Source organism: Melanostigma gelatinosum (assembly GCF_949748355.1).
Source record: "Melanostigma gelatinosum genome assembly, chromosome: 9".
Classification (NCBI taxonomy): Eukaryota; Metazoa; Chordata; class Actinopteri; order Perciformes; family Zoarcidae; genus Melanostigma; species Melanostigma gelatinosum.
The window spans coordinates 1,261,965-1,282,303 of record NC_136642.1 but is presented as its reverse complement, the minus strand read 5'-3'; the positions used below and the strand labels follow the sequence as shown (position 1 = coordinate 1,282,303).

General features: G+C 40.8%; 3 protein-coding genes across 7 annotated transcripts in view; 1 reads left to right on the top strand and 2 right to left on the bottom strand.

Annotated features, from left to right (window-relative positions):
- cpne4a (copine IVa) overlaps positions 1–6,062 on the bottom strand; it is a 46,761-nt gene extending 40,699 nt beyond the window's left edge. Inside the window, exon 1 of the mRNA XM_079275932.1 lies at positions 5,910–6,062. The gene's annotated coding sequence lies outside the window, so the exon portion shown is untranslated. The remainder of the gene's footprint in view (positions 1–5,909) is intronic.
- Positions 6,063–7,057: 995 nt separating this feature from the next.
- cmtm6 (CKLF-like MARVEL transmembrane domain containing 6) lies at positions 7,058–19,575 on the top strand. The gene is made up of 5 exons (XM_079274785.1): positions 7,058–7,197; positions 8,401–8,518; positions 14,064–14,240; positions 17,727–17,825; positions 18,177–19,575. The coding sequence occupies exons 2-5, from the start codon at positions 8,408–8,410 to the stop codon at positions 18,342–18,344; spliced, it is 555 nt and encodes a 184-aa protein (XP_079130911.1). The 5' UTR covers positions 7,058–7,197; positions 8,401–8,407; the 3' UTR covers positions 18,345–19,575.
- LOC306781767 (uncharacterized protein) lies at positions 10,026–17,283 on the bottom strand. 5 transcript variants are annotated; one of them, XM_079274781.1, is made up of 4 exons: positions 16,641–17,283; positions 15,728–16,174; positions 15,526–15,604; positions 10,026–10,377 (listed from the first exon to the last, which is right to left on the bottom strand). In XM_079274781.1, exons 1-2 carry the CDS (start codon positions 16,998–17,000, stop codon positions 15,854–15,856), a joined length of 681 nt encoding a protein of 226 aa, XP_079130907.1. In that variant the 5' UTR covers positions 17,001–17,283; the 3' UTR covers positions 10,026–10,377; positions 15,526–15,604; positions 15,728–15,853. The 5 variants fall into 5 exon arrangements, with proteins under 5 accessions (XP_079130907.1, XP_079130910.1, XP_079130906.1 ...); XM_079274784.1 differs by having other exon boundaries at positions 15,526–15,598; XM_079274780.1 differs by lacking the exon at positions 10,026–10,377 and adding an exon at positions 10,684–11,141.
- Positions 19,576–20,339: the final 764 nt, after the last annotated feature.

Here is a 20,339-nt window from a genome sequence, read left to right as displayed (position 1 = left end):
ACTACAACTACACACTACAACTACACACTGTAACTGCACATTACAACTACACACTACAACTACACACTGCAACTACACACTGTAACTACACATTACAACTACACACTACAACTACACACTGCAACTACACACTGTAACTACACATTACAACTACACACTACAACTACACACTGTAACTACACATTACAACTACACACTACAACTACACACTGTAACTACACATTACAACTACACACTACAACTACACACTGTAACTACACATTACAACTACACACTACAACTACACACTGTAACTACACATTACAACTACACACTGTAACTGCACACTGTAACTACACACTACAACTACACATTACAACTACACACTGTAACTACACATTACAACTACACACTACAACTACACACTGTAACTACACATTACAACTACACACTGTAACTGCACACTGTAACTACACATTACAACTACACACTACAACTACACACTGCAACTACACACTGTAACTACACATTACAACTACACACTACAACTACACACTGGAACTACACACTACAACTACACACTGTAACTGCACACTGTAACTACACATTACAACTACACACTGTAACTACACACTACAACTACACACTACAACTACACACTGTAACTACACATTACAACTACACACTGTAACTACACACTACAACTACACACTGTAACTACACACTGTAACTACACACTGTAACTACACATTACAACTACACACTGCAACTACACACTGTAACTACACACTGTAACTACACACTGTAACTACACACTGTAACTACACACTGTAACTATACATTACAACTACACACTACAACTACACACTGTAACTACACACTACAACTACACACTGTAACTATACATTACAACTAGACACTACAACTACACACTACAACTACACACTGTAACTATACATTACAACTAGACACTACAACTACACACTACAACTACACACTGTAACTATACATTACAACTACACACTACAACTACACACTGTAACTACACACTACAACTACACACTGTAACTATACATTACAACTAGACACTACAACTACACACTACAACTACACACTGTAACTACACATTACAACTACACACTACAACTACACACTGTAACTACACACTACAACTACACACTGTAACTACACACTGTAACTACACATTACAACTACACACTACAACTACACACTGTAACTACACACTACAACTACACACTGTAACTACACACTGTAACTACACATTACAACTACACACTACAACTACACACTGTAACTACACACTACAACTACACACTGTAACTACACACTGTAACTACACATTACAACTACACACTACAACTACACACTGTAACTACACACTACAACTACACACTGTAACTACACACTGTAACTACACATTACAACTACACACTGTAACTACACACTGTAACTACACATTACAACTACACATTACAACTACACATTACAACTACACATTACAACTACACATTACAACTACACATTACAACTACACACTGTAACTACACACTGTAACTACACATTACAACTACACACTGTAACTACACACTACAACTACACACTGTAACTGCACATTACAACTACACACTACAACTACACACTGTAACTATACACTGTAACTACACATTACAACTACACACTACAACTACACACTACAACTGCACACTGTAACTACACACTGTAACTACACACTACAACTGCACACTGTAACTACACACTGTAACTACACACTACAACTGCACACTGTAACTACACACTGTAACTACACACTGTAACTACACACTACAACTGCACACTGTAACTACACACTGTAACTACACACTGTAACTACACACTACAACTACACACTGTAACTACACACTGTAACTACACACTGTAACTACACACTACAACTACACACTGTAACTACACACTACAACTACACACTGTAACTACACATTACAACTACACACTACAACTACACACTACAACTACACACTGTAACTACACACTGTAACTATACACTGTAACTACACATTACAACTACACACTACAACTACACACTGTAACTACACACTGTAACTACACATTACAACTACACACTGTAACTACACACTGTAACTATACACTGTAACTACACATTACAACTACACACTACAACTACACACTGTAACTACACACTGTAACTACACACTACAACTACACACTGTAACTACACACTGTAACTACACATTACAACTACACACTACAACTACACACTACAACTACACACTGTAACTACACACTACAACTACACACTGTAACTACACATTACAACTACACACTGTAACTACACATTACAACTACACACTACAACTACACACTACAACTACACACTGTAACTACACACTACAACTACACACTGTAACTACACATTACAACTACACACTGTAACTACACACTGTAACTAAACACTACAACTACACACTGTAACTACACATTACAACTACACACTGTAACTACACACTGTAACTACACACTACAACTACACACTGTAACTACACATTACAACTACACACTGTAACTACACACTGTAACTACACACTGTAACTACACACTACAACTACACACTACAACTACACACTGGAACTAAACCTACAACTACACACTGCAACTACAACTACACACTGTAACTACACACTACAACTACACACTACAACTACACACTGTAACTACACACTACAACTACACACTACAACTACACACTGTAACTACACATTACAACTACACACTGTAACTACACACTGTAACTACACACTGTAACTACACACTACAACTACACACTACAACTACACACTGGAACTAAACCTACAACTACACACTACAACTACACACTGCAACTACACACTGCAACACACTGCAACTACAACTACACACTGCAACTACACACTGTAACTACACACTACAACTACACACTGCAACTACACACTGTAACTACACATTACAAATACACACTACAACTACACACTGCAACTACAAACTGTAACTACAGACTACAACTACACACTAACTACACACTACAACTACACACTGTAACTACACACTACAACTACACACTACAACTACACACTACAACTACACACTGTAACTACACATTACAACTACACACTACAACTACACACTACAACTACACACTGCAACTACACACTACAACTACACACTACAACTACACACTGTAACTACACATTACAACTACACACTACAACTACACACTGCAACTACACACTGTAACTACACATTACAACGACACACTACAACTACACACTACAACTACACACTGTAACTACACACTACAACTACACACTACAACTACACACTTGAACTACAAACTACAACTACACACTACAACTACACACTACAACTGCACACTTGAACTACAAACTACAACTACACACTGCAACGACAGACTACAACTACACACTGGAACTACACACTACAACTACACACTGGAACTACAAACTACAACTACACACTGCAACGACAGACTACAACTACACACTGGAACTACACACTACTACTACACACTGCAACTACAAACGACAACTACACACTGCAACTACACACTAGAACTAGACACTGCAACTAGACACTGGAACTACAGACTACAACTACACATTACAACTACACACTGCAACTACAGACCGCAACTACACACTGCAACGACAACTACACACTGGAACTACACACTGGAACTACACACCACAACTACACACTGGAACTACACACTACAACTACACACTGTAACTACAGACTACAACTACACATTACAACTACACACTGCAACTACAGACTACAACTACACATTACAACTACACACTGCAACTACAGACCGCAACTACACACTGCAACGACAACTACACACTGGAACTACACACTGGAACTACACACCACAACTACACACTGGAACTACACACTGGAACTACACACTGTAACTACACACTGCAACTACAACTACACACTACAACTACACACTGCAACTACACACTACAACTACACACTGCAACACACTGCAACTACACACTGCAACTGCACACTGGAACTAAAACGACAACTACACACTTGAACTACACACTGCAACTACACACTGGAACTACACACTGGAACTACACACTGCAACTACACACTACAACTACACACTGCAACACACCACAACTACACACTGGAACTACACACTACAACTACACACTGTAACTACAGACTACAACTACACATTACAACTACACACTGCAACTACAGACTACAACTACACATTACAACTACACACTGCAACTACAGACCGCAACTACACACTGCAACGACAACTACACACTGGAACTACACACTGGAACTACACACCACAACTACACACTGTAACTACACACTGTAACTACACACTGTAACTACACACTGCAACTACAACTACACACTACAACTACACACTGCAACCCACTGCAACTACACACTGCAACTGCACACTGGAACTAAAACGACAACTACACACTTGAACTACACACTGCAACTACACACTGGAACTACACACTGGAACTACACACTGCAACTACACACTACAACTACACACTGCAACACACTGCAACTACACACTGCAACTGCACACTGGAACTAAAACGACAACTACACACTTGAACTACACACTGCAACTACACACTGGAACTACACACTACAACTACACACTGCAACTACACACTGCAACTACACACTGCAACTACACACTACAACTACACACTGCGACTACACACTGCAACTACACACTGCAACTACACACTACAACTACACACTGCAACTACACACTGCAACTACACACTACAACTACACACTGCAACTACACACTGCAACTACACACTGCAACTACACACTACAACTACACACTGCGACTACACACTGCAACTACACACTGGAACTACACACTACAACTACACACTGCAACTACACACTGCAACTACACACTACAACTACACACTGCAACTACACACTGCAACTACACACTGGAACTACAAACTACAACTACACACTGCAACTACACACTGCAACTACACACACACGCAAACACTGGAATCAATATCGAAAAAATATCACCAAATACCACCAATACCAATATTCTCTTTCCTAGAGACCGTTAACACTAAAAAATAAGAGTAATAAAGAAACTCAGTGACATAAAATAATTATCGTGATGCACCTTTAATTATAACAATTGATTGCTGACATTTTATCAATCAAATAGAGACAAATATGAATTATTGATTTCCTCTAAATATCTCCTAACTGATCCCTAAAGCATTCATCATTGATTTATTTACTATTAGTAATGAACCATTTAGAAAGGACGTCTTCAATGTTATAATATCAGTCAAGAGATGTCCATCAACATCAGCTGGTCGCTGTAGGAAAGCTGAATGAATGAATGAGGTTTTGCTTATTACACTGACACCATAGATCCATTCAGAAACAGGATGCCTTTACATCCTCAGACACTAAGAGACAAAAGAATAAATAAAAAACAATCCTCAGACTTTCACGTCTCCAAAACATCATAAATCACAAATCATCACAAAGTAAATAAGGATTTTATTAAATTTAAAAACGTGAAATCATCTGTTCAGCAGAATGAATCAGAGACTCTGAAATCAGAAAATAACACTTTCTATGAATGTTTACTGATTTATTAAATATCACTGAGATAATATTAGATCTCAAAGCAGCAGTGAGGAGCGTCAAAGTGATTATAAAAATAAAGATCAATATCAGCTCCACAGCCTTGAAGTCCACGTGAGGATCTGACAGAAAGATGTTGAAATCATGATGAAATATCATCAAAATCCTCATAAATAAACATCTTTCTTCGGGGTTTTTACCTTGAAGAAGAAGAAGAAGAAGAAGAAGAAGCTCCGGAGTGAGAAAAGCATCAGAAAGTTTCCAGTTTCAGCTCAGACGGACTGAACTGAGATCAGCTCCATGCTGACGGACACACAGCTTCTTCATCATCCTCCTCCTCCTCCTCCTCCTCCTCTGGCTGCTGGAGAGCCTTTACAGCCTCCAGACGCCTCTCACGGCTTTATAGCGGGGGAAGCCTCTCACACACAGGAGGAGGAGGAGGAGGAGGAGGAGGAGGAGGAGGAGGAGGAGGAGGAGGAGGAGGAGGAGGGAGGAGAGAAGAGCGGGCTGCAGCACCTCCTGCAGGCCCAACACAGGAAGCACAGGTCGGGGAGGAGAGAAGGAGAACCAACCACATTTTCTGATAAGAAAGAAAACCACAAAATGTGTAATGTTATGTTCAAAGTTTAATATTGTGATGAATTCCTGTCATCCAGATTTAACGTCGTTATTTAAACCTCAGACGTCTTTTTATAGATTTCATATTTTAACAGTTTTGTAATAAAGAACATTTGTTTTTATCGGATTTATTAACTCTGAACTAATATTTGTCTGCTGACATTCTTAATTTCTTTACATTTTTTGATAAAGTGTATTGCCGTGTAGGTTTTCACATAAAATGCATTTGCTTTGGTGTTTTGGTGAATAACAATAAACACAAGAAGAAACAAATAAAAGCAAATACTGCAAACTAACTACTAAGAAATTATAATGAAAATATGTGAATAAATGTACGAATAGGTTTGTTTGTGTGTGTGTGTGTGTGTGTGTGTGGCACGTGTATGTATGAATAAATAGATATTGTTATTGTTATTATTTTTCATTTTTTGTGAACCCTCAGTTTAATTTCTTTAGCATTGGACCGGACTGTAAATATCCTAAACCTGCTGCATCTGCAAGAATAAATACATAAATAATCTTCTTTTATATTTATATATAAATATATAAATTGTTGTTGCTTGGAGCAGGTAGTGAGAAACCACAAAACTAAATAATAAAAACTCAAACTTACACAATACAATGAAAACAGACCCTTCCATCCCGGGATACCGGAAACACTTTTAATGTGAAAGTCATCACCGGAAGCTGACCGTCTTGTTCCGTGTGACTTGACAGAATAAAAGTAAACGCGGAAGTGAGACTGAAGTCAGTTTCGCAGCTTGAAAAACTCACAAAGCTACAAGTCGGAGTTTGAACTTTCGCAGCTGGAAACTTTATATTTTATTATTTTTATTATATTTCTGAGAACCGGAAGAAGAGCCCTGAACGGTGAGTTTGTTTCTGAAACATTCACCTTTTATTACTTTGTTGTATTTACTACTGTTTCCTCGCTTCCTGTCTTATCGGAAGGTTTTAGGCCGTTACAACCTGCAGAGTGAGCACGCGCCAGACTGCGTTCAAACATCTGTCACCTTATGTTTTCACGCAGTTTCTTCAGTGCAGCGACACTGTATCCGGTTTAAAGTACCTCCACATATACACAGACACCCGCTCTGCACTTCGGCATCACACACGCACACAGTCCCACCACTCGCGTGGGACTGACCTCTTCACAGCAGAAAGCTGTGTGTGAGTCGCTATGTGTGAGATATCTCTAAAGTAAACTGCGTTATGGTTTCAAAACATGCGCCGGATCTCCTGGACCAGACCTCGGCTTCCAGTGAACCCGTTAGTCACGCGCTGAGGTGCGTCTGGATGTGTCAATAAACACCATGTTATTGAATAAACTCAGTTTTTAATAGTTTGGTTTCGCTGTAAATGACAAACATGCGTTTCAGGCTCCAGCTGGTGACAGGTGAGCTCGAGGCTTTCAGTGTGTTTTATGAGCAGATTAAATATTATCTCATGTTTCATAACAACTCACCTGAACTCGACCTGTTTCACTTTCTCTCTCAGAGAAAACAAAGAACATTTATATTTAAATACACTTCTTCTTCTGACATGTTGGGCTCCACTTCAGCTTCAGTCTGTTGCATTGTCACTGCAAAAACCAGGTCACGTGTCATGTCATGATATTTAATAATAATAATTATATCATAGTCATAATTAAATGATAGTGTCTCAATGTGACTAGAAATATTTAAAATAAAATCACTTTATTATTTCAGAAAAGTGTTTCAGTCTGATGAATAAATAATGAATCATAATATATTAATAATATATACTCCTAGTATAAACTGTCTGTTTCATAATTAACTAAATATAATACTTTATAAATATGTTCTTTGTTTTTTGTGTGAAATTATGACTTTGTAACAGAACTAAAGTTCTCTGATAAATGTAATAAAGTATAAGTATGATGTGGCATGAAAAGAAAGTATTGCAGTAAAGTACAAGTACCTCATATTTGTACTTGAGTGCAGTACTTTGGTCACACGTGACGGTAAATGAGACCGTGGTGAGTTCGAGGGCCGTCTGGAGGCGTGTCCTCTGAAGTGATGCTCGGTGTGTAACGGTAGTTTTTGTGTTCAGCTCCATCATGCCCGAAGTTTACGCCTCGACGACGGCCCCCAACCCCAAAACCTCGTGGCTCATGTTGCCGACAGAGACCCTGGAGAAGGCCCGCTGTGCGATCAAAGTCATCCAAGTGGTGAGTTCAGGGACGCCTCGTGAGTTCTGGTACGACGTGTTACGGCTGAATATCAAGAGGGACGTTGATGAAGTCGATAATCGGTGATATGTGTGATTTAGTTTACAGTTGATTCTGTCGCCCCCTGTGGACTAAAGTGGTAGTGTCTCTGAGCACCAGACCTTTAGAACACCTCATGTTACTGCAGCAGGTCTGACAGTCTGACCCCCTCAGTCCTGGATCTGGTTCTCCCGTGCCTCCCTCCGGAGGAGGAGGAGGAGCTCCAGATCTGTCCCCGTTGGACCGGTCTCTGCTGGAGGATCTGGGTCTGTCCACGGTGGACCGGTCTCTGCTGGAGGACCTGGGTCTGTCCACGGTGGACCGGTCTCTGCTGGAGGACCTGGGTCTGTCCACGGTGGACCGGTCTCTGCTGGAGGACCTGGGTCTGTCCACGGTGGACCGGTCTCTGCTGGAGGACCTGGGTCTGTCCACGGTGGACCGGTCTCTGCTGGAGGATCTGGGTCTGTCTACGGTGGACCGGTCTCTGCTGGAGGATCTGGGTCTGTCTACGGTGGACCGGTCTCTGCTGGAGGATCTGGGTCTGTCTACGGTGGACCGGTCTCTGCTGGAGGATCTGGGTCTGTCTACGGTGGACCGGTCTCTGCTGGAGGATCTGGGTCTGTCCACGGTGGACCGGTCTCTGCTGGAGGACCTGGGTCTGTCCACGGTGGACCGGTCTCTGCTGGAGGATCTGGGTCTGTCCACGGTGGACCGGTCTCTGCTGGAGGACCTGGGTCTGTCCACGGTGGACCGGTCTCTGCTGGAGGACCTGGGTCTGTCCACGGTGGACCGGTCTCTGCTGGAGGACCTGGGTCTGTCCACGGTGGTCCTGTGCGTGCGTGACCTCTGGACCTTCCTCTTCAGAGTGGGAAGTGAAAGTTCTGCAGAGGAAGCTGTCGTTAGCAGATCTGAGCGCTGCTGACCCTCCGCTGTTGCAACAGTTAACAGATGTGTGTGTGTGGGGGGTCCTCATGTTAGTGACCGTTGGATAAAAAGAGGATGTGGAGGACAAACCTCTCCATGACACACACACACACACACGCACACACACACACGCACACACACACGCACACGCACACACACACACACACACACACACGCACACACACACGTTCTATTCTAAAACTCATGTCGTCTGATTTCTGAGGAAGTATTTTGGATCCTTTTACTGCAGTAAAAGTACTAATACCACACTGTATATATGTGTGTGTGTGTGTGTATATACAATGTGTGTATGTATATGTGTATGTATGTATGTATATATATATATATATATATATATATTAGTACTTCTACTGCAGGAAAATATCTGAATACTTCTTTTAACCTGAAAAGACACATTTTATATGTTCTAGAGATGAATAGTGTTTATTGTGACGAACCGTCTCTCTCGCTCAACAAGTGGCATTGTGGGAAATGTAGGATCCAGTGTTTTCTGGACGAAAAGTCAGATTTTGAAACATGAAATCAGAACAGCAGAGAGACGTTCAACCACAAACTGTTTCTGGAGGTTTTTACTCCCAGTCTCCTCTCTGAGGTCTTTATCTTCCTTTCAAAATAAAAGTCCTGCTCCTCTATGAAACAGAACCATGATGAGTAGAAGTAGAGAGAACTAGAACATGTCTTCAGTGCAGAACAACACAGTTATGTCATCAATCATTAAAAAGAAAGCTGAATTTCTTTTACAAAAATTGAAAGACTATAATCTAAAAATGCAACATTGTTCCAATGTTAGAATAACGGAGTCTCTACGAGGCTCTGCTCTGTTTGAGGCTCCGCTGATGTCGGACGTCTTCTTTTACTCTGGTTCAGGTCTCTGTCTGAAGGGAAACAAAGAGCAGCCGTGAGTCTGGTCCAAACCACCAGAGACGTTTATGTTTCAAAGTTTTCATCATCATAATAATAACAGACAAAAGATTTCTTTATTTAGTTTAAACTCTGTATTCTGCTTTCAGAGCATCAAACAGAAACTGATGATCCGGCTTAAAGAGACGACTGTTCCTTTAAGACTTAAAGAGACAGACCGATAACGCTAATAACAATAATAATAACAATAATAATGTTTATTCACAGACGAGGTCAGAAAACAAAGCAAACAGAAGACATGAACAATAACTAAAGCAGACGATACATAAGTCACAATACGACATTGTTACATTTGTAAATGATGTGAATATTGAGAACGTATATTTAGTGATTGAGTTTATTTATGATTTCTGCTTCTAGACAATAAAGTTACATTCAAGATGTTTTACAATAAAACCAATTATTATAAACTATTACCTTTTAATCAACAAAGTTTGTTATAAAACGTTGTTTATTAAAGAGTAGCGACTGTTTATTGATTCTGTATTCAAATAAAAATAGTCCTTCTCCTCTTCCTCCTTCCAGAAGATAAGAGTTTCATGGAACATAACTTTATTCATGATGTTCAATTATTTCAGCAGCTTCATTGTTTGTGAGAGCTGGATGTGGGCGGGGCTTCACTGGGTCGTACCATCACAGTGTGTGTGGGGGGGGGGGGGGGGCGAGGCTGCCATCCTCTTCCTGTTGACTCAGCAGTTCACTGCTGATGACACTCATACTGGTTCCATGTGTCGCATTCATAAATCAAGAGATGATCAAATACAAGCTATTATTAAGATATGACGCAGTTAAGAAGTTACAGATTCAATTAAATTCATCTGGAAATATTTTAACAAAATGAACCAAAACACTGATGGAGAGGATATCGCTCGATAATAATAATTAGAATATATAATTCAATCATTCCCTCAGCAGTCAGATCTATATGATTTACTATATATTAATATTAAAGTGTTTTATTCCAGAGACTCAGACGTTAAATCAACCTGTCGGCGCCCTCTGGTGGACAAACGTATCTATGACATCATGTTTACTCTATTGTAAATATAAAGTTATGGACTGATGTTTCCTCTCCTCACTAGCTCCTCTCCTTCATCCTAGAGGATATAAACTGATGTTTCCTCTCTCCTCACTAGCTCCTCTCCTTCATCCTAGAGGATATAAACTGATGTTTCCTCTCTCCTCACTAGCTCCTCTCCTTCATCCTAGAGGATATAAACTGATGTTTCCTCTCCTCACTAGCTCCTCTCCTTCATCCTAGAGGATATAAACTGATGTTTCCTCTCTCCTCACTAGCTCCTCTCCTTCATCCTAGAGGATATAAACTGATGTTTCCTCTCTCCTCACTAGTTCCTCTCCTTCATCCTAGAGGAGATATAAACTGATGTTTCCTCTCCTCACTAGCTCCTCTCCTTCATCCTAGAGGAGATATAAACTGATGTTTCCTCTCTCCTCACTAGTTCCTCTCCTTCATCCTAGAGGAGATATAAACTGATGTTTCCTCTCCTCACTAGCTCCTCTCCTTCATCCTAGAGGAGATATAAACTGATGTTTCCTCTCTCCTCACTAGTTCCTCTCCTTCATCCTAGAGGATATAAACTGATGTTTCCTCTCTCCTCACTAGTTCCTCTCCTTCATCCTAGAGGAGATATAAACTGATGTTTCCTCTCCTCACTAGCTCCTCTCCTTCATCCTAGAGGATATAAACTGATGTTTCCTCTCTCCTCACTAGCTCCTCTCCTTCATCCTAGAGGATATAAACTGATGTTTCCTCTCTCCTCACTAGTTCCTCTCCTTCATCCTAGAGGAGATATAAACTGATGTTTCCTCTCCTCACTAGCTCCTCTCCTTCATCCTAGAGGAGATATAAACTGATGTTTCCTCTCTCCTCACTAGCTCCTCTCCTTCATCCTAGAGGATATAAACTGATGTTTCCTCTCTCCTCACTAGCTCCTCTCCTTCATCCTAGAGGATATAAACTGATGTTTCCTCTCTCCTCACTAGCTCCTCTCCTTCATCCTAGAGGAGATATAAACTGATGTTTCCTCTCCTCACTAGCTCCTCTCCTTCATCCTAGAGGATATAAACTGATGTTTCCTCTCTCCTCACTAGCTCCTCTCCTTCATCCTAGAGGAGATATAAACTGATGTTTCCTCGCCTCACTAGCTCCTCTCCTTCATCCTAGAGGAGATATAAACTGATGTTTCCTCCTCACTAGCTCCTCTCCTTCATCCTAGAGGATATAAACTGATGTTTCCTCTCTCCTTCATCCTAGGGGAGATATAAACTGACGTTTCCTCTCTCCTCACTAGCTCCTCTCCTTCATCCTAGAGGATATAAACTGATGTTTCCTCTCCTCACTAGCTCCTCTCCTTCATCCTAGAGGATATAAACTGATGTTTCCTCTCTCCTCACTAGCTCCTCTCCTTCATCCTAGAGGATATAAACTGATGTTTCCTCTCTCCTCACTAGCTCCTCTCCTTCATCCTAGAGGAGATATAAACTGATGTTTCCTCTCCTCACTAGCTCCTCTCCTTCATCCTAGAGGATATAAACTGATGTTTCCTCTCTCCTCACTAGCTCCTCTCCTTCATCCTAGAGGAGATATAAACTGATGTTTCCTCCTCACTAGCTCCTCTCCTTCATCCTAGAGGATATAAACTGATGTTTCCTCTCTCCTTCATCCTAGGGGAGATATAAACTGATGTTTCCTCTCCTCACTAGCTCCTCTCCTTCATCCTAGAGGATATAAACTGATGTTTCCTCTCTCCTCACTAGCTCCTCTCCTTCATCCTAGAGGAGATAAACTGATGTTTCCTCTCTCCTCACTAGCTCCTCTCCTTCATCCTAGAGGAGATATAAACTGATGTTTCCTCTCTCCTCACTAGCTCCTCTCCTTCATCCTAGAGGATATAAACTGATGTTTCCTCTCTCCTCACTAGCTCCTCTCCTTCATCCTAGAGGATATAAACTGATGTTTCCTCTCTCCTCACTAGCTCCTCTCCTTCATCCTAGAGGAGATATAAACTGATGTTTCCTCTCTCCTCACTAGCTCCTCTCCTTCATCCTAGAGGAGATAAACTGATGTTTCCTCTCTCCTCACTAGCTCCTCTCCTTCATCCTAGAGGATATAAACTGATGTTTCCTCTCCTCACTAGCTCCTCTCCTTCATCCTAGAGGATATAAACTGATGTTTCCTCTCCTCACTAGCTCCTCTCCTTCATCCTAGAGGAGATAAACTGATGTTTCCTCTCTCCTCACTAGCTCCTCTACTTCATCCTATAGGAGATATAAACTGATGTTTCCTCTCTCCTCACTAGCTCCTCTACTTCATCCTATAGGAGATATAAACTGATGTTTCCTCTCTCCTCACTAGTTCCTCTACTTCATCCTAGAGGAGATATAAACTGATGTTTCCTCTCTCCTCACTAGCTCCTCTCCTTCATCCTAGAGGAGATATAAACTGACGTTTCCTCTCTCCTCACTAGCTCCTCTCCTTCATCCTAGGGGAGATATAAACTGACGTTTCCTCTCTCCTCACTAGCTCCTCTCCTTCATCCTAGAGGAGATATAAACTGATGTTTCCTCTCTCCTTCATCCTAGGGGAGATATAAACTGACGTTTCCTCTCTCCTCACTAGCTCCTCTCCTTCGTGGCCTTCATCCTAGAGGAGATGGTGATCAGCTGTAGCAGCTGCTCTGCTCTCTACTTCTTTGAGTTCGTGAGCTGCTCGGCCTTCCTCTTCACTCTGCTGCTCGTCATCCTCCTCTACACCAGCCTCAACACACGAGTGGGCATCAGCTGCTGGCCCAATCTGGTAAGACCTCACTCCATCACCATGTAGCAGTTTAATCATTCTTATTACTACAAGTAGTCATAACTTTAAAGGAGATTTAAATGTAGTTCATATTCATAAAAACATGAGAAAATGAGCGTATGTATCTTTCAGGACCTTCTACTCTCTAAGGCCGTCTTTACCGTAATAACTAACTTAAGAGCAACTAAATTCAGTCTTTACCGTAATAACACTAGTTTGGTAGCAACTAAATTGTCTTTACTGTAATAACTATCACCATGTGAGTTTAAATAATAATAATAATAATTATTATTATTATTATTATAAGTACAGGGGTCATGTTCAGAGAATACATTTTGAATTTATGGAATTAAAGTCACAATTTCATGAGAAAAACATCTTTATTTACAAGAAAAACTCACAATTTTGCGATACTGTGAAGTCATAACTCAAATGGTTTAAGTTTAGTTCATATTCATAAAACACTGAACGCTCCAGTGAAATGTGAACACGATCATTCAGAGTGACGTCGTGAGGAAACTTTCAAACATGATGAATCTTTAAGTCTCAGGTCGGACAGAACTGACTTCATCATCATGTGCTCATCGTTCTCCGATCACTTTAAATAAAGGACATCGTGACCGTTCACAGCTCTGTGCTTCAACAGAGAACACTCGACTTCATTCACGCTGACGGAACCTAAAACAGAGCGATGAGCTCATTATGAACTGATCTCAGAGTAACATTTCATGTCCACAAAACGACTGATCAGATTTGTTGCTCTACCTGACTTTTATTTTGGAAGCTGCTTCCTGTGTGTCTGCAGTCTGTCCTTCTTCTCACATAATATTTAAAAACTGTATTTATCTAAAGAACAAACCGAGAAATAAACTAATCAGGACGGTGCAAAGAGCCAAATGTGCGTTTTTAAAATCAAAATAAACAAATTTAACAAGAAGGTGTCATTCAAAACAGTATTTATAGGCTCATAGAAATGTACAAATACTTCTGTGATTATTGAACTCATTTGAAGATCGTTTCCTGCGAAGACGGAACTTTATTTTGAAAAGACCATATCAACGCAACAAGCGGAAGTGTTGAGTTAATAGATATTAACTTTGTTTCATGTCATGTGACATGTTTAGGTACAGACATTGAAATGGTGGTAATGTTTCTGGTTCGAGTTTATATTTGACACTTTGTTTCAAAATAAAAGCCCTCTCGCATCTTTCTATGGACAGGGCTTTTATTCTGAAATATTTGCCGGGCAGCGTGATCGGCACTTGAGTCAAAAAGTGAAACTGACCTTTTTCGGTGGATGTTCTTCATGACCACGTCAGCTAGAAGTCCAAAAGCTCAGGAAGTCTTCTTAGAGACGTCTGGTTCTGTCACGAAAAAAACCGTATTATTATTCATTGTCATTGTTCTTATTGTTATGAGGAAATAGTGACGGACAGCTTGTTGTTTCTGCTTCATGCTTAAGTGGGATATAAAATAGAATAACTGACCGTGAACCAGTTTTTGGACAGTTTCCTTCGTGGAGGCAGCGTCCCTCTTTCTGAATTTCAAAATAAAAGTCCTTCCAGTGCAAAGCAGCAGCAGCAGCAGTTGTTGGGGGGGGGGGGGGGGGGGGGTTACGGGAGGATGTCTCTGAAGCGAGGAGAGGACTTCCACACGCCGGCGTGTCCGCCATGACAGCTCCACTTCACCCTCACCTGAGCTCCCGAGTGGAGGAGCTGCTTGTCCGTGATTGGCTGCCCGCAAGACTGACACCTCCTGAACAGCTCCATCAGGCTGCGGCCGTAGACTACGGCGCAGTCTTCGTTTGCGTCTTCGTCGGACGACGTAGTCTCGTTGAACTCGTGGTCCCGAGGGTCGACGGACACCACGATGCAGAAGCTTTCGTCCGCCGCCGGAGGCGACTGGGAGGAGCTTCCTGCGGCGCCGACGCTCGTCTGTCGACAACGTGATCATAAGTTATGAGTCACGCAACAATATCGAAGACCGCTCATCTTAAATTTAAAGAGACTGATGTCGATTAGTGGCGTTACGGATCAGCACTGATCGATGTTTATCGTTAACCATCACGGTGTAAATAAAGTTTTAATGATGATCGTTCTCCAATATTCATATGAATAAAATAATAAATATATTAAGCATTAAAACTAGGAATGCATACATTTGTAATCATTGCAATTAGCAAACCTACTGAAAGTTGTTTGGCAGTTGACTTTACTTAAATATTTGAGTTCATTATTTGAGTATTTTTAGTGTCGTTTTGGCCCTTTTTGAGTCACTAATACTACTTAATTAATTATTATTTAGTAAACCGAGAACTAAGGATAGCTTGACTTAATAAACCACATTATTTCTTCGCTATAAATATTTGGATATGTTTCAATATTGTATCTATTTTTTTACCTCCGTTCTGGTTCTCTTCGGATCCGGCGGTGACGCCTCATTCCCGGCCGGCTCACCGTGCTCTCTCCCCGGGAACACCGACGGCACCGCGCCGCTCTTCAGCACCGGTTTGGGCGCGACGTTCAGGATCTTGGCCCGGAAGTCCTGCTCGTAGTCGTCGGATGTGAAGTGCAGGCTGCACACCCGCACTCCTCCGTACCGGGACACCGGCGTGTCCTCGTCGAACCGCGGGTTCCGGATCGCTTTGAGCCACGTGCGGCAGCGCTGCGGGTCTCTCGTCGGTAAACCGTGGAAAACGACCCCCATAGACTTCGCCTCATCGTAGCCTTTACACCCGGGAACACAGCACCGCCACGGCATCGTGGAATATAAACATATATATGTTATATTGCGACTGTAGCAGCTAAATATGTTGTTTTACATTTAAAGAAAATAATGCGTCGTAAAGGCAGGATGCTACTTCCGGGGTTCTTCTTCTACCAATATATTTCCGGTAGATTACGCGCGGTGAGGTGTAATGCTGCCCCTACAGGCAATACGCGGCGTTACGCTTAATCTGTTTAGGTACAGGACAGCAAAGCTGGAAGAAGTACTCTCATCTTTTACTTCAGTAAAAGTACTAATACCACAGTAAAGAAATACTCTGTTACTAGCAAAACATACTCCGTTACAAGTAAAAGTCCTTCATTCAAAATCGTATTCTGCTAAAAGTATAAAAGTATTAACATCAAATATACTTAAAGTACCGAAAGTAAAAAGTATTCATTATGCAGAATATTATATATAAATTATATAAATGGAATGTTATTACTTTAATGTTGGTAAAGAAGGAGCTTATTTGAATGACTTTATATACTGCTGGTAGTCTAATCTATAATAATACATCATTATGTATTACTTGATTATATTTAGTTTTTAATAATCTGAGTCTACAGAGTAACTATTAAATAAAGATATCAAATAAATGTAGTGGAGTAGAAATTAGCAAAAAAGTGAAAATACTAATGTAAAGTACAATTACATCAAAGTACTTGAGTTAATGTACTTATATATGAAACCACAAAGCTTCATCTTCTTCTTCTGCAGGACTTTGTGTACACCGCCGTCATCGCGGTGGTGTTCCTCCTCTCCTCGATCATCTTCACCTCCAGCAACAGCGACACACCTTTAGAGAGAAGTGCTGTGGTGAGGAAACATCCACACCTCTCCTACATCCTCCTTTCCTCTCCTACCTCCTTCTTTTCTTTGTTGCCTCCTACTTTACTTTACTACCTCCTTCTTTCCTCCTTTACTTCTTTCATTTCCTACCTCCTTTTTCTTCTTTTCCTCCTTTTTGCCTTTCCTACATCCTCCTTTCCTTTTCTACCTCCCTATTTCCTTTCCCGTAACTCCTCTTTTTCTACTCCTTTCCTTCCCTACCTTCCTCTTTAATTTCCTAACTACTCCTTTCCTTCCCTACCTTCCTCTCCTCTCCTTACCTCCTCCATACTGAACTTCCTCTCAGCTGTGTTTTTAAACCCTGGTTTCGTCCTGCAGGCGTTTGGTTTCTTGGCGTCCTTGATGTTCGTCTTGGACCTGGTCTTGTTCGTGAAGAGCGCCGGGTTTCCGTTCCAGAGAGACGTGAAGCCTGAGTCCAGTAACGGCGGCGCCGCGGCCGAGCCGGAGACGGCGAAACTCAACACGCCGGCCAGCGCGACCGATTGAGTCCGATCCTAAAAATCCACAGGAGTGCGTTCGTTACGCAGATCATTTTTTACGCACTGTCCCTTTAACGCGTCGTCAGGAGGCGGAGCCTCAGCGACCTGGCAACCATTTAAAAAAGTCCCTTTTTAAAAAGTCCTTTTAAAAAAAAGAAAATCCTGTTTATCAGCGTCGCTCTGTGCTGAGGTCATCAATGCAATCAATCAATCAGGAACCAATCACAGGGCAGAGCAGTTTGTTCTTAAAGAAACAGTACGCGGCTCTTTAAGAACAGAGACACTAAAACCACAGAAGCACTAACGATTCTGCTGTAAAGTTTATGTTTTAATCAACTCAAGGAACCAGATCAATTTATGGATTCATTGTTTTATCCGTGTTGCTTTTCCTTTTTTTTATTAAATATTGTGAAATTTATAAACGCATTTTAACAAAATAAATCAAATTACGTGCCAAATTATTAATTCAGTCAAAATGAATATTTGGTATAAATACGTCAGATGGGTAACTAAATATGATTGTGACACAAAATTAAAGTTCCTTAAAACACCAAAAGTCTTTAAAAAATCCCAGAAATCTCTGTTTCTTATTGTCTCCTAATTATTTACGTTTTTCCGTTTGGACCCTGAACGCCTCATGAAATTTAGACCGATTTGTGCCAAAATGAAAAAACGTTTTTATAATAATTTTATAGTTACTACAAGTCTATATTATATTATGTTATTATGATGTTTGTTGTTGTCACAATAATCCATTTTATTCCAGATTATTTTTTATTTCTACTACAACCAGCAGATGAGACGTTTTAACTTCTCTGAGCTCGATCAATGGGGAGGTTTTTGGTTTTTTTCTGCTGTTCAGCTCAAAGTTTTCTAACATTTTTAATTTCCAGCAGAAAGAGATTCATTGAAGTCTTAAAAGAGGATCAAGTTTCGGCTCAAAAGCACCTTTAAAACGTGTATTAGTTCTTTGTTGAGTGACAGCTTTCAGAGACCAATCACATTCCTTCCTGTGGATCTCTGACCCGGTCGTGTTTCTTATTTCCTGTTTAGTTTATTCCTAAAAGACGAGTTGTTTGTTTTTGAGATTCTTCTATCGGATCGTTTTCACAATCAAAGTTTTTGTGTTTTTTGTTTTAAAGGTTTTAATCGTCTTAATCACGTTTGTGTTTTTAATTGATGATGTCGTTTTTGTCACATTTTTATTACATTCTGAACATAAAAATATGGAGAAATGATCCCGTCTGATTTATTTATTTTAAATTCATTTTAAAAATGTAGTTGTTTGAGTTTTCTGTTGTTGGTGTGACGTTGAATGGACGTTTTTGTGAATAATTTAAAGGAAACTCAAAACACACCGATAACTGAGTTGACTGAGTTCGTAACTGAGAAGCAAAGTGAATTAACACATCACACGTTTTTACAAGTCATCAACATTATGGGAACGCATGTCACAGGGAAACATCTTTGTTGAACCAGAAACAGTCGATGTCTCTCGTCACACCGGACTCCGTTGACAAAAACGTCCTTTTCAAACACTCACAAACCGCTGTTTGTCTCTTCATCAACCAAAGCAGAGATGATCTGAAGCGCTTTGGTTGCGTTTGATTTGGTTTCTGTCCAGTTTGAAAGCTGTTGTTTTTACGACTTGTTAAAATGAGTTTCTGTCAACGGAGTCCGGTGTTCACAAAGTGATCGATGCAGTGACATAAAGAAGCACAAAGACCACGAGCTGTTCAATGTGACATAACGACCAGATTTAAAGTCATGATTTTGAAACATCAATATTTGTTTTTGGTTTCTCAGAAGGTGGAAAAAAAACGTCGACACCAGCTGATAGACTCACTGCTGTACTCTACATCCTCCTCTCCTATATCCTCGTCTCCTCTCCTACCTCCTCCTGTCCTCTCCTACATCCTCCTCTCCTACATCCTCCTCTCCTACATCCTCCTCTCCTACCTCCTCCTGTCCTCTCCTACCTCCTCCTGTCCTCTCCTACATC